Source organism: Falco rusticolus, chromosome 10 (assembly GCF_015220075.1).
Source record: "Falco rusticolus isolate bFalRus1 chromosome 10, bFalRus1.pri, whole genome shotgun sequence".
In the NCBI taxonomy this organism is placed as follows: Eukaryota; Metazoa; Chordata; class Aves; order Falconiformes; family Falconidae; genus Falco; species Falco rusticolus.
Window position 1 is genome coordinate 23,025,411 of NC_051196.1, and position 17,125 is coordinate 23,042,535.

Below are 17,125 nucleotides of genomic sequence, written 5' to 3' on the forward strand. Positions count from 1 at the left end.
TATGGTGTGGACAACGGTGAGAGAAATGAGGCTGTATGCCTGTTCTTGGTTGCTAAATTAATGTGTGATCGTTAATATCCAAAGAACAAATATTGCCCGCTGCCAGTGGCTGCGGTACAAATTTAGCTAATTAGCCTTTGGCATGTGGTTGGCAGGTGCCCATCATCCCAGGAGTGGTGGCTGCATTTTTGAACCTTTGCTTTCCAGCCTTTCCAGCACATTCCACATCCCCCCCAGCCTTCCTCCCTCTCTTCTCCAGCCCAGACACTTGTTCCCTGCATAAGAAATGATTTCACGTCTTGCAAAATTAATTCTCTGCTCATGATGGCCTTGATTAAACAGATTGGAAAACTGTGCTAAAGGTGGCAAAACAGTTCTGACATGCAGACATCTTCACCTCCTGAAAGGCAAAAAACCCTGTGGGCTGTTCCTATTATGAAGTGCAGGTGGCTGTGGGCTGTTTTCTGCAAAAGCAGCAAAAATTCTCCACATTTAGGAACAGTGTCTGTGAAGTTAACCTGTTTGAAATAGCTGTAGATGTAATTTTTGACGCTTGAACTAGATTAGCTTGAAATAGATGAGGTGTGTTCATCCACAGCTGGATAGACTGTACTGGTGCTCCAGGAGTCTGGAGATAAATGTGCTATAGGTATGTGGGGAGAGCCCAGGGTCCTGCCTCTGGCAACGTATATCCACTAACTGGGAGGAGAACAAGCCTGTTTGGGCTCCAGCTGTGGTTTTGTCTAATATAAGCCTCTGAAAATTTGCAAACTCCAAATAAGCACAAAGCTCATCTTCAGACAAGTTTTAATTTTTTTAATAGATATTCTAAGTAGTTACCCAATTCATTGAAAACTTTGGTATGTTTTTGGTTTGAATCTTGTTTTGTGGATACTGAATGGAAAATGGCATTGAAAAAAAGGATATTTGCACCACGAATATGTTTTTGGTTTGCATGTTGATGCTCTGGGCATTTTCTTGTAAATCCAGCATCTATTGGTGTGTCACCTGCTGCCTTCACGTGTGCTTTTCTGGACAATCATCACCTGGAAGAATGGTTGCATGTTTTGGCTTGTTCTTTTTTTGGCTTTTACCTTGCTGTCTGCATAGAAACCTTCAAGCAGAAGAGCCGAGCTGTGGTGTTTTGGTATGTGTTTTTTGTTGGATTTTTTGTTGGGTTTTTTTGTTGTTTGTTGTTTGTTTTTTTTTTCCCCAGGGAAAAGGCTGAGAAGTCCTTTTGGGTCACGCAGATAAAATTTTGGTGGCTTTCCTTCTCAGCCTTGGTGCATAGACCCCAATGGGCAGAGGGAAAACTTCTGAGGAAGAAATCTGGCAAGTCTCCTGCCCTTGAGATGGCTGGCTGTCCTCCTTTCACCCCAGGGGTCCTGAGGAGAGCAGAAGATGACATACCATAAGATGTTCTGGAAGGACAGATCTCTTCATGGTTGAATTAGGATTGCTGGGAAATGATGTCAAACAGCAGGACTGGGACTGAAGGGGCAGCATGAACATCCTGGGCTTTTTCCTGTGCAAGAGGACAGGGCTGAACAGTGTGAAGATGCTAGATGGATGGGGGAAGAAAGTGTTTGGAACAGTTTTTGTCCTAGGACAGAACATGCCTTGGCTGTCAGTAGCTCAACGTGCCAATCCTGATCCCCTTTCACAGCAGTCCAAAACACTGGGCTGTGTCAAGTCAAAACAAGCACTGCAACAAGATAAATAGGTGAACATGCTGTATTTGCTGCACTGAATTAACATAAAATGTGTATGTGAAGGGCTAAGTGCATTTATTGGGGTGGGAGCCAGCAGAGAGGAGCAAAGCTGAATTTGCAAACACTCTTCTGTAGACTCCTGGGCTGTCCAGCCAGACGGTCTCATGCTGATTAACTGCTGTCCTTCCTTCAGCCTTTGAAAATCAATGCATTAACAATTAAAGTAATGTCTAGTCTAGTATTTATTTCACACTCTCTCGTTGATGGACTGTCCAAAAAAAAAAAAAAACCCACACCACTTTCTTCAAGCACCTCTGGGTCATGCTCTTTTTTTTTTTTTTTTTTTTTCTTGTTCCCTGTTAGAGCTGAGACCTGTGCTCATGGAAGCATTCAGGAAAATTACCATGCATTACCATACCATGCCATTACATTCCTTGTAAAGAAGGTGCAGCTTCTGTGCTAAATATCCCTGTCATCCATCTAAGCAGAGCTGGAGCAGGAAGGGCTAGCCCTGAGTGTGTCTGCTGGGCCCAAGCTGTGGTGGGCTCTCTGTGGGCTCTGGAGAAGGAGTATTTGCTGCCTGAGAGCTCACTTTCTGTTTTTCCACCTCCTGGGCAACAGCAATGTGCCCCCAATTGGATCTGACCTCTGTGTGTGGCTGCTGATGTCCCCAACACAAACTGCTGGGAAATGGCATCTTCAGGGAGGTGCCATAGGCGGCCGGGGGCACCGGACCATGAGGCTGTGGCTCTTGGCAGCCAACGTGCTCCTGATCTGGGATCAAACTGGGTACGGACCCCCAAAACCTCTTTGCACCCTGTTTGGGGGTGACGCGCTCTGCAGCTCTTGGGCACTGAGTTTCTCAGAGTCGATGTCCCATGGTGGGATTGGGAATGTCAGGGACCCGTGGGCTCTGCGTGCATCACCCCACCCGAAGGTAATGAATTTTCCACTGCAGCTTCCAGAGATAAATGTGCTGCTGTGATCCAAAGTGCAGGATGTCTTGGATTACAAGAATGACCTTTAGCGAATGCCACTACAAGAATATGAAATAATAACAATTTTCTCCCCCTAGTTCTCAGTACTCCTTGTATTTTTGCCAGTTTCTAGGTCAAATCCCCCATCCTGCCGCTCCTGCGCTAGCACGGCGTTCAGGTTGCACAATTGCAGGGGAGGGAGGAATTTGCTTCCCAGTGCCCCGCTCCATCCCTGCTCCCCAGCAGTGGGAGCCCACCCCAGGTAGGCTGGGGGGCTGCGGCAGGGCTGGGGCGGTGTGAGCCCCCTCCCCGCTCCGGGAGTGGGACGGGGAGGGCCGCGGGGTTGGGGGGCGGGCGGAGTTGGGGGGGGGGGGGCGCTGCCCGTGGGCTCGCTTTCCGTTTGGTTATTTATTTAATTTTTTTTCCTCCTCCTTCTTCTCCCCCCACCCCCGGCTTTTCAATTACGCAGTGGGAGAAGCCAGGCAGCCGGGGCTGGCTCTGCCCAGCCGCCGTCCTCCCTCCCTCCCTCCCTCCCTCCTTCCCTCCCTCTCCCCCATCCCTCCCTTTTCGTTAAAAACGTGGGCTCCGAGGTGCAGCCCCCCGCGCTGGCAGCATCCCTGCTCGTGCGGAGCAGCCCCCCGCCCCGCTCCACCGGCCGCCGCCGGACCGGAGCCCCCGGCCGTGCCCGCAGCCCGGCTTTGCCCGTCCCCCCACCCCCACCCCCCCGGCCCGGGGTGCCCGGCCGCGGGGCAGGACCCTTGCCAGAGGGGAGACCCCCGCCGCAGGTAAGCAACCAGCGGGGGATTTTTCCCAACTTTGGGCTTTTCCTGCCGTTTTACCTGGGTAGGGGCCACGGGGAGGGGGTCTGCTCCAGCGGCAGGACGAGCCCCCAGCCCTGGTGGGAGGCTGCGGCGGGTTTTGGAGGATATCTGGGGGGGTCTGGGCTTGGAGAGGCGGGTGGGAGCCCCGGCGCTGGAGGGGCTGGCGGTGTGCAGTGGGGTGGCGACAGGCGTGAGGTCACCCACTGCTCGGGATGCACCAAGCTCTCGGGGCTGCATCCCATCGAAATGCTCTTGGGGGATGTCTGGGGGGGAGGCTGTGCTCTCCCTGGCAATAAATCATCCTTCTCCCCCAGCGTTTCTCGTGCACGTGCCTTGCTGCGGTCCCACACCACCTATTTGATCAGCAGATCTTAAACCTGTCTCTTTGGTGCCCCAGGTCCTTGGCACAGGCTGGTGCTTCAGGATGGACCCGCTCTTCCCTGCCCATATTTTGGAAGACCCTGACCTGAGAAAGCTGCTGAATGACTCCTCCATGCTGAACCTGAGCTTTCTCCCCAGTAACTGGTTCAACAACGGCACGGGGGACAGCTTCCTGCCGCTCAGCATCAAGATCACCATCGTGGTTGTCTACTCCATTGTGTGCATTGTGGGGCTGGTGGGCAACTGCTCCGTCATGTATGTGATCGTCAGGTAGGACATGCAGGCAGCGTCCCAGGGTGGCTCGGAGGGGGGGCTGTGAGTGGGGCACGCTGCCCCCCCGCTAAATATCCCTGCTGCGGGTGAAGCAGCCAGGCGCTTCCCTAGGGACTGCGATGAGCTTTAGAGGTATTCGTTTTATTGTTTTGGTTTTATCTGGGTTTTTTTTCCCCCTTCCTAGGCTGTGATGAAGGTTCCCACCAGCTTTCAGCTGCCCTCTGGTGCCTCCTAAAGTTTAACCCAGAGAATGGAACAGAGCGATCAGATTCTGCTCCAAAATTGGGGCTTTCTTGGGAAGCGCTGGGCAGGAAGCTGGGTGGCCCTGGGGAGGGTCATGTGCCGGGAGCATCCTGCTGCCAGGGTGCTGCATCTTTAATGGGACCTCTCCCTCCTGCGCTGTGTCCAGCACCCCAGCTGTGTCTGCAGGTGCTGCTCCATCTGGGAGCTGGCGCTTTCCAGAGCTGACTAGTTGCAAGGGAAAGAGCCTGCTGGGAGGCTCAGCCTGACTTTTACGGGGAAGAATCACAAATGTAACTCCTGCAGCTCTTCGCAGGCTACAGACGTAAATAAGATGTGACGGGATGCTGCGGAGCTGAGGGCAACTTCTCTGGCTCCTCGTGCTGAAGTCAGAGTGGGGGGACCTTTGCAGGGGGACAGAGCATGCACCACTCCAGCAGCACCATCCAGCCCTCCTGCATGCTGCTGGCATTTTACGTGGCCCTGTCTGGTTTTTGTTGTGGTTCAAACCCTGCTGTTTCCTGGAATCAGATACCCTGTCCCCCCCATTAAGTACAGAATAAATTAGGCTGTGATTCCATCTCAAATGCCAGCATCCCCCTTCTGATCTGTGTACTCTGTATGTTAAGGAGTGAGCTTCCATTTTATACACGTCTCAGAGCAGATTTCTGGTGCAGGTGGATGCTGCCAGCACAGAAAAGACATTGAATTTGTTTTCACCTCCAACAGAGGATGAAAATGCTTAGCAGATATTCAGACACCGATGGGATTAAGTCTCGCTCCTGCCAGGAGCCCTGCTGCTTCCAAAGCGTCTTTGCCTTGAATATACACAACTTGGCTGGGGAAGATGCTGCAACATTAAGTCTTTGGTATCACAAGTCGGTGAACAGCAGTTAAATCTCTGCCACAAGGGCAAAGTGACATGATTGTTCATCAGGCCGCCTGTTCGTGCTCTTACTGCCGAGGAGTTTATGGCAGGGAGAAGGGATCACGTTAGCCCTGGGGAGTCTGGAGACAGAGAGGAGGCTTGTAGTGCACCAGTGCCACGTTTGGAGAGCGAGCTCGTGTTTCTGTTCAGTGTAGTAGCAATCATTCGAGTAGGCATGGTGTTTGTGGGTGCATGTAAGTGTAATGAGTAGTGAGGCTCTGCGAGTGAGAAGTCCTTGTCCCACAGTGATGATGCAGCTCCCTGGGAATGCCAGCCAGTGTGCATGCAGGGGAAGGGACTCCGTGCCCCATGCATGAACCATAGATGCATGTAAGGAGGAGAAGCCTTGGCAGAAATCTTCCCCCTGTCTGCAAATGCCTGGTAGGATGTGGCCAGCAGAACCCTGCCCAGGGCTGTGGCTGGTGTATCACCAAGGGTAGGCATGTCCCAAACCAGCATCCCTGGCAGGCTGGACATGTGCTGTGCCTGTGCAGGGCCGTGCTTTTAAAATGGTGGGTTCTGTTCTGCTCCTTTTTGGCTTTGATACCTTCCAGTTGGATAAATGGAATGCAAGAAAAGAAAGTGGGATTTGGCACTGGAGTTTCTCCTGGAATGTAACTTTTCCTGTGTCCTCTGGTTTTAAGCAATTGACACCTGTCTTCAGTTTTCACCCCCATCTCCCCCAGGTCTTTTCCATTTCTTCCATTTCCCCTTTATCCAGAAACCCTCGTATGTACAAAAAAGCCAAGAGAATTTAAATCGAGTTTGGGGATTCACCTCTGTGTTTTCATAAAATCTTATATGTGAGCCCAGAGGGGCCCCTTGAATAATATGTGCTGGGGAAGTTCTACCTGAGCTAGAGCACGTGTAGAAGGAGCTGCTCTTTCCCCCTCGTTCTCCCCATCAGTGTTTTCTGGGAGCTCAACACTGAGTTGTACCCAAGGACATGACCCTTCTTGGTTTGGTGAGTAACTACAGCTTTTTGTTATCTCTGCCCAGGATTTTCCTCTCCTTGCCCTGTCTGTGGTCAGGAGCAGATGTGGTGATAAACTGGACTCAGCACCTCACACCCTTGACCCTGGCCATGCAGGCAGGTTCATGCAGAGCTGCCAAATGAGTGGTCACGCGAGGACGATGTTGGTGACTTCTCAAGCACAGGTCTTTCTCCCCAGACTGGAGCATTGGTGCTTCTGGTCTTTATGCCTTAAACAACATCTTTTTTAAGTAGGTTGAAAGTTGTCTGCTGGTAAGTCAACATGGGGTTTTGGGACTCTTTATGGTATGTCTCTTGCATTAATGGGAAAAGGTTGGCAGATCCACTGTGCTGCACCCCGTCATCTGTAGATATGGTGCACCCTACAAAAGCTTGTTATAGTGTTTGGTTTCTTTTTTTCTTTCCATACTTACGTTTCACTGGGGATAACAAGACTTCAGCATCTTACACAACCTGAGTTGTGTAAGGAAATGGTGTATCTTCCAAAAAAAGAATGGTATAGTCATGTAGGCAGTAATTGTTTCCTGTTTTTGGGGGAGTTGGGAAATGCAGACTCTAATATCAGCACTCGAGGAAATTGGAGGCATCAGGAAGGCTGGTTTTTTTGTGTGTTTTACAGCACCCAGGGAAAAGTTTAAAATCTCCTGGTATTTCACACAAAAATACAAATTCAAAGCCTCCTCTAGGTTTCCCCCCTCTGTTGTAGAACCCAGCCTATATCTCTATCATATTTGGAACGATTTAACATTTGGAATGATTAATTTACAGAGACAGTCATCATGTGACTGTCCATCCCCTTCTAGTGCAGAGCAGCACTAATTGGATAAAACCGGGAAGGGCTCTCGTCAGGAACGCTATTTCCTGGACAGTGAAGGGCCTATTGTGGAAACCTGCCTTGTCTGCGGCTTTGTTCTGCTTGCTCATTGTGGAGTTCCTTGCCAGTGGAGATAACGCCTCCCCTCCCTCCTTCTGCTGCTTGCTCTCTTCTGCATATATTTCCTGTACCGCTTGTTAATGAATGCGAAACAAGGAGCTGAACAGCACGAGGCAGAGAGGGTTTGGGGGGAGAGTCGGGGAACAGGGCTGCAGAGGTCCCTCTTCTCCATTAACCGAATTCTGCAAGGCCAGTTGCCCAAGAGCTTTGTTTTTAGGAAGAAAAGCAAAGGGGAAGGTGGATATATTGTACTTGCAATGGCCCTGGGGGTGGCTGACGCATGGGACCGTAGGTGATGCTGACCCAGGTGTTGCTGCATGGGGTGTGACAGAGACCCCCCAGCTTCCACCAGCCACTGGTGTGCCAGGGAAGGGACCAGGGCAACGTGCAGCTTTGGGTCCAGGGGGTCCCCTGTTGTCCCCAGCTCCATCATGCTGCTGCAATGCTCAGCCCTGATGCTCTGGAGGACTCCCTCCCTCCCTCAGTGTTGGCTCTGCTCACCTGGATCAGCCCCACACGGGAATGATGCCTTGTTTCTTGGGCACTTCTCTTAGCCATGGCAGCTCTTTGTTGGGAGCCCAGCAAGATCTGGAAATGCTTGGCTCTCCCTACTGAAGAACGCTTTTTTAAGCATCTCCAAGTAGATTAGTGCTGTTAGGCCCCTGCCCTTCCATTTTCGGCTTCCAGGTGAAGCTTTAGGAGAAGGGATGTGGTGAGGAGGTGCCTGCACAGGGTGGCTGCCTGGGTATGGCTGTGCCAGCTGTTACTGTGCTTGAAAACTGCATCAGTCCCTGAGAACAGGGGTGAGGGCAGCTGGCTGTGATGAGATGGGGAAAATGAAGTTAATTATGACATTGCAGAGATACTGATTTCTTAATAGAAAGCTTTCTAAGTGAAGAGCCTTGACCAGCTATGTGGCTCAGAGCTAAAATCAAGTGAGTGTTTAATGTGGCGTGGATCCAGTGGACACCAGCGGGGCCATCTGAAACCTCAGCTCTTTCCAGATTCATCTCTTTTAGGATTTTTTTGGCCAGAAAAAAGGTAATTGTTGCAATTTGTAGAGAAGTGAAACCTATGCCAAGGGCTTTGTGCCGTGCAGAGCGATCGGAGCTGGGGGAGGATGGCAAGGTGAGCAAGGGGGGTATCCCCTGCAAGCCCCAGTGAGCTGGGCTCAGCCACACGGCTCATGGTAGCTGTGCCTGGCTCCCGTGGAAACAGGTCCTGCAGCTCCAGTGTGTGCTGGAGGGCTCTTGCTTCCCCCTGGCCTTAGTTGGGCGAGTGAAAGGGAGTTAATTACCCATGTGCAGCTGTAATTCTGTGGTGTTTAATGTGGGAGTCTGTACCCAGTGATTTTGATTTTTATTTTCAGGGACTGGGCAATTCCCAGCAGCTTTTAGGACATGAGCAGTTCAGCAGAGGCAGAGCTGGCACATGAACAGGGGTGAGAGCATTTTGCTGCAGGGAGGATGCTGACGAATGCCCTCAGACCAAAGCACCATTCCTGGTAGCCAGGCACCTGCTCAGGGATGTGTGAGCATCCCTGCGAGCCCCTGGGTGCGTTGCGGAGGCTTTTGCAGCAGCACCCACCCACCCTCTGCCTTTGGTGTGGCAGCAATCAGGGCCATGCAATGTCCCCATCCACACTGGTCCCCAGAGAGCAGCAGGAGAAGGGAGGGTGAGCAGGGCTCGTTTTTCATAGCTGTCACCTCGACTCAACAGTGGGACTGAAAGGGCGAGAAAATAATCTGTCCCACAGTGTCAGTGCTTGCCCTGGCTGGCGGCACGCTCCTTAACCCCTGCTAGTCAGTCACCATTCTGCCAGGTAATTAATAGGCTTTTATGTGCTGGTGTTGCTGTAGCGCCTGGCCTCATAATCCCAAGTGATTTAAATTTGTTCTTCTCTGAGTCTGTCTCTTTTTTTTTTTTTTTTTTTTTTTTTAAATGTCCTGTTGAACTGTCAAGAATAAACCATCCTGAATGGGTAGAAATTTCGGGGGGGGGGGGGGGGGGAGGGCTCTGAGAGGGTGATCAGAGCTGCAGGAATGGGGAGAGCACTGTGTGGGTGTATGTTGGGGGGGGGGGCACACATCCCGGTGGGTACCTGCTGATTGTATATCAGCTTCATACAACCTGTGGGCCAAGAGCAGGTTGTGAGCAGAGGTGCCGGTGAACCAGCACTGATTTCCACTCTCAGAGGGTGGGAGCAGCTCAGCAAAAATCCCCCTGAGCCTTTTCTGCTGTTTTGCTTCCCTGTGTGTGTCCAGGGACAGCGGCAAAGGCGGTCATGGATGCCAGGGCATGAGGCGAGGACGGAGGGAGCTGCTCAAGGTGAACAGCACTGTCTGCATCCCAATTAGCTGGAGCTATGAATATCAAAATTAAGAGGCAGAGAGCTCCTGGAGATCGTACTCATAGTTCCCCAGGGCTGAAGGCTTTGCTTTGGTCCCTCTACCTTGGTGCCTACAGCCCCATTTCAGGCTGTAGGTTTGCTGCAGCCCGCTGGCCCTTAGCCCTGGGGCATCGGAGCTGCTTGCTGCCCTGCAGCCTCGCCGTGGCGGGGTGGGAAGGGGGGTGCTGCTAAAGCAACAGGTTTGCTCAGCCAGGGACAGAATCCATCCTGGTGAAAAACAGGACCTCAAAGCCCAGTATGTGGATGAGCTGTTCCCTGCCCATCTCCTCCTCTCCCAAACTGCAGGTTCCCCTTGCTGAAGCGCAGCTTCATTCCAGGTAACGCTGCTTGAGGTCTGCTTAGCAAAAAGGAGGGGGAAACGGTGCTGGGCTGATATCCAGACGTTTTTCCTCTTAGGCTTCGGCAGCCAGAGAGCAGAGCAAAGCAATTACTTTCGTGACAAAGGTGGAGCTGGCTGGAGAGCTGAGAACTGCCCTGTGGGAGATGCTCCATTAGGAAATTGCCTCCGTGACCGAGCACGAGAAAGTGGCTCAGCGGGAAGCTGATGTCCTCCATGGAGGCTTATCGGCATCGGAGCTGTGCCGTGGGGGGGGACCTGAGGTGCCTCCTAAAGCCTGAGAGTTTAATTTCTCTCTTTTGTGCAGGTTAAGAAAGAGAACACTCTCAGTTCCCAGAGGACAAGAAAAAGAGGTTAATCCACAGAGAAGTGATTAATTGATTTTGGTTTGTACGGAACATTCTGGAAATGTTTGGGAACATTGGTTGGTGGGGATAATGACTTTAGCTCTCAGTATGCAGAAAAAGTGGAGCTAGAAGTAATGAATTGGGTGTAAATTAGTTTCCCCACCTTTCAAGAGCACAAAAATCAACTTTAAAATCCACTTGGGGGTGGGTTGCAGGAGGTAAGCCCTGCATCGGAGGGAGTGATGGGGTGGGTCCCCCATCTCAGGGGGGTGGTGAGGAAAGAGGCCGCAGAGAGGGATCGGTGCATCGAGGGACAGCAGATTTGGCAGGGCCAGGCTGAGCAATTGTACCTGGACTTTGAGATCTTGCTGAGAAGCATCTTGGAGGAGAGGGTCCAGGGATGTCTCCTGGGGTGGAGGGGTGCAGGAGGGAGCTGAAGGTTTGCAGTCTGCACGCCCAAAGCTCAGAGTTAACTGAGATGCCCCAAGCATCTCGCTGTGCTGGGGACGCAGGTGCGTGCATGGAGGCAACGTTGTCCCCTGTGGATGCTGGATGGGTGGCAGAGGTGGGTGCATTGCTACTTGTTTCTCCCACTAGTCACTAAAAAACCATCCAACCTTTAATTTATTTCTGTTTCCCAGTAAAGTTGCTCATCGCTGTTCAAAAATGCACTTGTTATTCCCTCAAGTTATAACATCAGTAAATCAGTCGGGGTTAGAGGCATGTTGATGAATTGCCTCTGAGTCCAGTCCTCCTGGAAGGGTGGACTGGAACAAACTTGAACTTTGGGAAGCTTGAGCAAGCCAGGTCTGTGGTTTGCAGAGGAAGACTACAGCTCTCAGGAGACCTTTGCTAACAGTCTTAGGTGACTGAATAATTTCCTGAAGCGTGAGATGACAATACTTATTGTTGTGTGGGCTGATAAAGAACAGTGATTTCATTTCTTAATTTTAATTTCTCCTCTGCTGACCTAAAGGAGGAAGTGTCTGAACACGTTCACAGACCCATCTCATGCCCCCTGTGTGCATTGCCTCATCTATGCCAAGTGCAAGAATTCAAACAAAAAAGCAAAACTCGCTCATCCTGAGGTGCTGCTGCTCTGGGGTTCACAGCACTGGAGTCTGGGGGTTGCCTAGTTCTGCTTAGAAGGTCCCAAAGCCAGAAAGCCCTGGCAGCTGCCTGGTTGTGTTGGATCTGCAATGTGTTTTGCTTGTTCATCCCTGCACAATAGGAAAGACACTGGTATTTTTCTTCTACTGCTTTTATTTATGTAGTTTATCTGACCTGGGCTGACTTTCTAAGAACCCACTGTCTTGCCTGGCTGCTGTGATTTCTGGGCCAGGAGGAGCCTGACTCAGGCTGATGTGGGGACCTCAAGTGTCTCCATCAACATTCACCTCCAAAAGCTTCCTTTGGCTCTCAGGGTCAAATGTAGGGTGGGTTGTTCTGGCTTTCTGAAGCCACTTTCAAACATCTGACTTCTACTACAAGCACAACTTAGAGCTCTAAGAGGGGCAAAACCAATTGACTTTATATTCTGGGTTGTAGATCTCCTGGCTATCATTCTTGCCAAGCTGGCTATGTCACCATGTGTGTCAAAAGAGTTCAGAGCGTGGCAGTGACAATGTTCCTCCAAGCACTGAGATCATCTATCAGGAGCTGAAGCTCGGATCATCAGGGGAGGGTGCTGCATTGAGGAGTGCAGTCGTGGGTCTGCTGTTCTGAATCAGTTTGACAAAAAGAGCTTTTTAGGTCAAATAAGACCTCATAATATTCTAACACATTAAGCTGAAAGTAGCACAGTAGTTTATGGGTTTGCTACCCTCAGATGGACTTGCCCTCTGTTAATAACACACATCATTGTCTGCCATTTCTGGCAACATTTCTGCAAAGGCCGTTAGGATCATAAATGATAGATGAGCTGCAGTTTTAGAATTATACTATTTGAGCTCTTATTTTACCCATGAGAGGAACATCCTGGGGCTGAAATGTTAGACTCAGTCACAGGGTCACCACTGGGTTTCATTTCTGCAGACTCTGCGTGTATCCTTGGGTCAGTGATCACATCTTTCTTTGCATCATTTCCCATGTGTAAAAAGGAGATGAGTACCGTTAGAGCAAGGTGAACCTTCCTTTCGGGCAGTCAGTCCATGCGATAAAGTAATGTAGAAATGGCAAAACTCCTTTGCAGTGAAGGGTAAGTAAAGTTTGACTTTATCTGCAAACTACCCTTTTCTTTAAAAAGATGCATTGTGATATTTTGATTTCTGATACAAAGCCCATTCCTCACCCGTTTTTAGCTGCCACTGGCCATCTTGCCATTCTGCTTTGGTAGCTCACATTAGCCACAGTCTTTGGTTATGAGCCAGCGTAAAATGGTGAACCAGCTGACCCCTGGACCATCTGATGCCTTTCGAATCAGCTTACTGGGTGAAACTCTCAGCAATATTTATAATAATGCAGCTCTATGCCATGGAATCCTAGATTGGCCTTCCCGAAGTCATTTTTAAAACAGCACGGTCTGAGTTGGCAGCGTCAGGCTTTCACGGTCCTCACTTGCAGTCTAAGGGCATAAGCTTCTCCTGCCCGTGAAACTGATGGTGAAGGCACCATGTGTGTTGTTGCAGGAGCTGGGCTGAGCTGTGTGTTGATAAGCACATGGGAGGTAGAGAGGAAAGGATGGTGTTCGATCTTGTTATGTAAGAAAAATGCAGCATCTCCTTCCTGAGGTGGCAGAATGCCCTCTGCAGTAGACTACAATGTCTCACCCATCACGGTCAGGTGGAGCTCTAACCATTGCTCGTTCCTACGTTTCAGATTCACCAAGATGAAGACAGCAACCAACATTTACATCTTTAACCTTGCTCTGGCTGATACCTTGTGTCTGATGACCTTACCCTTCCAGGGTACAGACACGTTCCTGGGCTTCTGGCCCTTTGGCAATGTCCTCTGCAAGGTTGCCATCTCCATAGACTACTACAACATGTTCACAAGCACCTTCACCCTGACGATGATGAGTGTGGACCGCTACATTGCTATCTGCCACCCTATCAAAGCACTAGACATCCGCACTCCCCACAAGGCCAAGGTGGTGAATGTCTGCATCTGGGCGCTGGCTTCTGTTTTTGGCATCCCAGCGATGGTGATGGGATCTGCAGAGAATGAAAACAATGGTCAGTAAAAATGAATCCAACGGGTGGGAGGTGGTGGCGGCCAGGAGAGTCCATGGGCTTGGGAAGCCATTGGATGGGGGTACCAGTGTCATCAATGTGGTGAGCTCTCTGCTGTAAAGCCAGCTCTTCCCTTTCTGCCCGTGCCTCTCTCCATCACTGCTACTGCTTTTCCAGTATTAATCATGCCTGAACTAAACTGAATGTGCACCTGCTTTTCTTCTCGATACAGGTTTGCTGATCTTCCTTTGCATTTTATTTTTTTACTTGCAGAAATTGATTGCCTAATTAAACTCCCTTCACCCGTGGATTACTGGGATCCAGTGTTTGGCATCTGTGTCTTTCTCTTCTCCTTTATGATCCCCGTGTTGATCATCACCATTTGCTACAGTCTCATGATCAGACGACTCAAGAATGTCCGTGTCCTCTCGGGCTCCAAGGAGAAGGACCGAAACCTGAGGCGCATCACCCGAATGGTCCTGGTGGTGGTGGCAGTCTTCATCATTTGCTGGACTCCCATCCAGATTTTTGTGCTGGTCCAGTGCTTGGGTGCCAAGGCAGAAAGCGAGCTTGAGCTGGCCATCTCCTGCTTCTGCACTGCGCTGGGGTATGCCAACAGCAGCCTGAACCCTGTGCTCTATGCCTTCTTAGATGAGAACTTCAAGGCGTGCTTCAAGAAGTTCTGCTTCCCTACTGCCTTCAGGACCGAGCTCCAGATGTCCAACAGGATGTGCAGCATCGCCAAGGATGTGGCCTATGCTTGCAAGAACTCGGAGGGGACTAACAATCCGGCCTGACTAGGCATGGAAATTCCCATGGTGGCTGTCGCCCAGCAGAGTCCAACCACCCCCACGTCAGAGCTAACTCAGATAACGGCCCTTTAGCAGGACCTTAAAACTGAGAGGTGAGAAACTGAGGAAACAATTTTGGGGGTTGGGAAAACTGGATACTGCAAGAGCATGCAAAAAAAGTGAGCCCATTTGATGCATTTTTAATTCCAGTGCAACCTGTCCTAAGGAACGTGTTTGAAATCAGCCCTTTGATTCCTGCGAAACCCTGGTGGTTTGCAACGTTACTGAGAATTCGGGAGTTAAGGGTTTAAAACAGGCACTGCTCCTGGGACTTACAGTTTTGCTGCTGGGAGACAGAGAAAATGCAAATTATTCTATTTATTTTTTCCTCCCTGAGTTGTTTAAGATGCTAACAGCTCATGTGGCTCACCAGGCACTCGCATGCAGGTTTTATTCCTGTGGCATCGCTCTGAAATTAGACTCTGCTGAAGCCAAAGTGGGCAGCAGCCATCAGACAAAAATCCAGATCATCTCCAGGATGAGTCATCACGAAAGGAAGGATGCGGGGAGGATGAGGAGGGAGCTGGTGGAAAAGGAAATCCAAACTGCCCCATGGTTGGGAGCCTGGGGAGGACAACGTTGGCTCCTGCAGACGGGGTCTGTGGTAAACCCCTCCGCCTTGCGGGGGGAGCAGGGGGGTGGGAAGGGACTGTCAAAACTGATGAATGTAGCTCAGAAGAGGAAGTGGAAAAGATGGACGAAAGGAACACCTATCCTTGTTTACATGCTGCTATTGCTTTTCTTTTTAACCTTGTATTTCCATTGTAATAATGGACAGAATGTGTCTCTATATACACATCTCTATAGTGCTATAGGTATAGCTATACTGTAGGATTTCATCTTGCCAAGCATGCCTTGGGGATCTTCCTCGGTGAGAGGAGGAAGGAAATGAAGTGGCCTATATATACTTGTATTTATGTATAGGGGAAAACTGTTCTGGAGAACAGCAGCTCCTCCAGAAGACACGGACATTTCTGGTAGGAAGGGCAGCCTGAAACAGTCCCATCTGCTCCACACGAGATAAACAGTGCAAACATCACAAAAGGCATTTTCTGTTGTTTTGTTGATTGTTTTTTTTTCCCAGTTTTTTGTTTTTTTTTTTTTTTTTTCTTTTTAATGGAATGGGATCCATGATGCCAAGAGCACTGGGGAAATGCTGCTGGGGTACCACCCCTCCTGCCAACCATAGATTGATTTTCCTCTCCCAGTAGGCCAGAGCTCTGTGGAAAATGAAATGCCCTGCCATTTCATTTGATAACAAAAGCATTCCCGAGGAGTTTAACCACGGAGTGCCCTCCGTGCTGGCGGGGACAGCAGACTGGTATTCTCCCTGTACCACAACAGCCCCGGGGAATTGGGGCGGTGGTGGCCAGTGGTGCTGGTGGGGGAGCAAGGCGGCCACCTCCGTCTGGGGATGGGAGGGCAACTCCGATGCGAGAACTGGCAGCGTCGTCCGGACTGTACAGATTCCGTGTGCATATATTTCTTGTGCTCTGGTCTATGAAAATCTGTATTTTTAATGTATTGATTTGCCAATATTTTAATGGTGTCATGTTCTTTATATATGCTGTAAAAAAGAATTCAATGTTATATTTCTATGTAGAGTGTTTCCCTTATGGTTGGGCTTAAAATATAGGTGCAATTCCAGTGTCCTGCATCTAGGACCCAGATCCCTTGTAAACTGCTCAAGCTGGGGGCATTTTTATGCTGATTGGCATTTGCTTGGGAATCTGGAGGGATACCAGAGCAAACTTTGCCATTACGTTTCCCCTGAATAACAGAAGAGGAAGAGGAAATCTCGGCACTTTAAGCACTTTGCAATGGATGTTTGTCCCCAAGCACTCACCAGGAAATCTCACACAACCCCCAAGCATGCTAAGAAAAACTCCCCAAGAACTGCACTGCTGGCATGCTGCATCCGTGCCCTTGAAACAATGAGTTTGGTGGGCTGTTGTGTTTGTGGACACAATAACAGCTTTGGTCATTGAGCAACCTTGAGTCTTTGCAGCCCATGGGCTGTTGTATGTACCCGTGGTGGGTATGGTTGAGCATGAAGCTGGGAACCAGCTGCTGGGCTCTTCCTGCAGTGCCATTAGGGAGCAGGAGAGTGTTTGTTAGTGGTGGGCTAAGGACCAGCCACCTCCCTTTGTAGTTCTTGGTTGGGTTTTTAAATAGATTCATGTCCTCTGAAAAAAATATACCGGTGTTTGGCATTTTTTAAATAAGGATTTTGTTATAATGACTATGCTGCAACGATCTTACATAATCAAGTACTCAATAAATGTGTGTTTACTCAGCTTTTGGGTAATTCTGTGGCCCTTGCAGTGAATGTGTTTAGGCATTCTGTTCAATGCTCAGTGGAGTTTGTTATAAGAAAAGCAACAAAAACCTGAAAGCAAAAGCTTTATTGTGCTGTGCCTATGGAGTTAAAGGCTTGCGATCGGCTGGCCAGTTGAAGCGCAGGCTCTTTAATTCTCTTCTGAAACGGTTGTGTTGGTATGATTTTACAATTACTGCAGTGTACATGACAATTTCCTAGGTGGCTACTTGTGTGCTTTAATAAAGGAAAATAACCCCCCCTGGACTTTGAATGATGTGGAGTCTGAAAGACTTATCTGCAAGGGTGACAGGGTGTCTCAGCAGCGGCACTGTTTTCCAGCTAAACCCGCTGCTGAGCACGTGCAGTAACATCGAAGCATCCAACCTCTATTGTGGTCAGTGGGAGCTTTGGTTATATGGGCGACTTTGCA

The 17,125-nt window shown here is 49.9% G+C and overlaps 1 protein-coding gene across 1 annotated transcript; it reads left to right on the forward strand.

Moving 5' to 3' along the window:
• Nucleotides 1-3,106: 3,106 nt before the first annotated feature.
• OPRL1 (opioid related nociceptin receptor 1) lies at nt 3,107-16,672 on the forward strand. The gene is made up of 4 exons (XM_037403031.1): nt 3,107-3,474; nt 3,908-4,161; nt 13,172-13,527; nt 13,798-16,672. Exons 2-4 carry the CDS (start codon nt 3,935-3,937, stop codon nt 14,319-14,321), a joined length of 1,107 nt encoding a protein of 368 aa, XP_037258928.1. The 5' UTR covers nt 3,107-3,474; nt 3,908-3,934; the 3' UTR covers nt 14,322-16,672.
• Nucleotides 16,673-17,125: the final 453 nt, after the last annotated feature.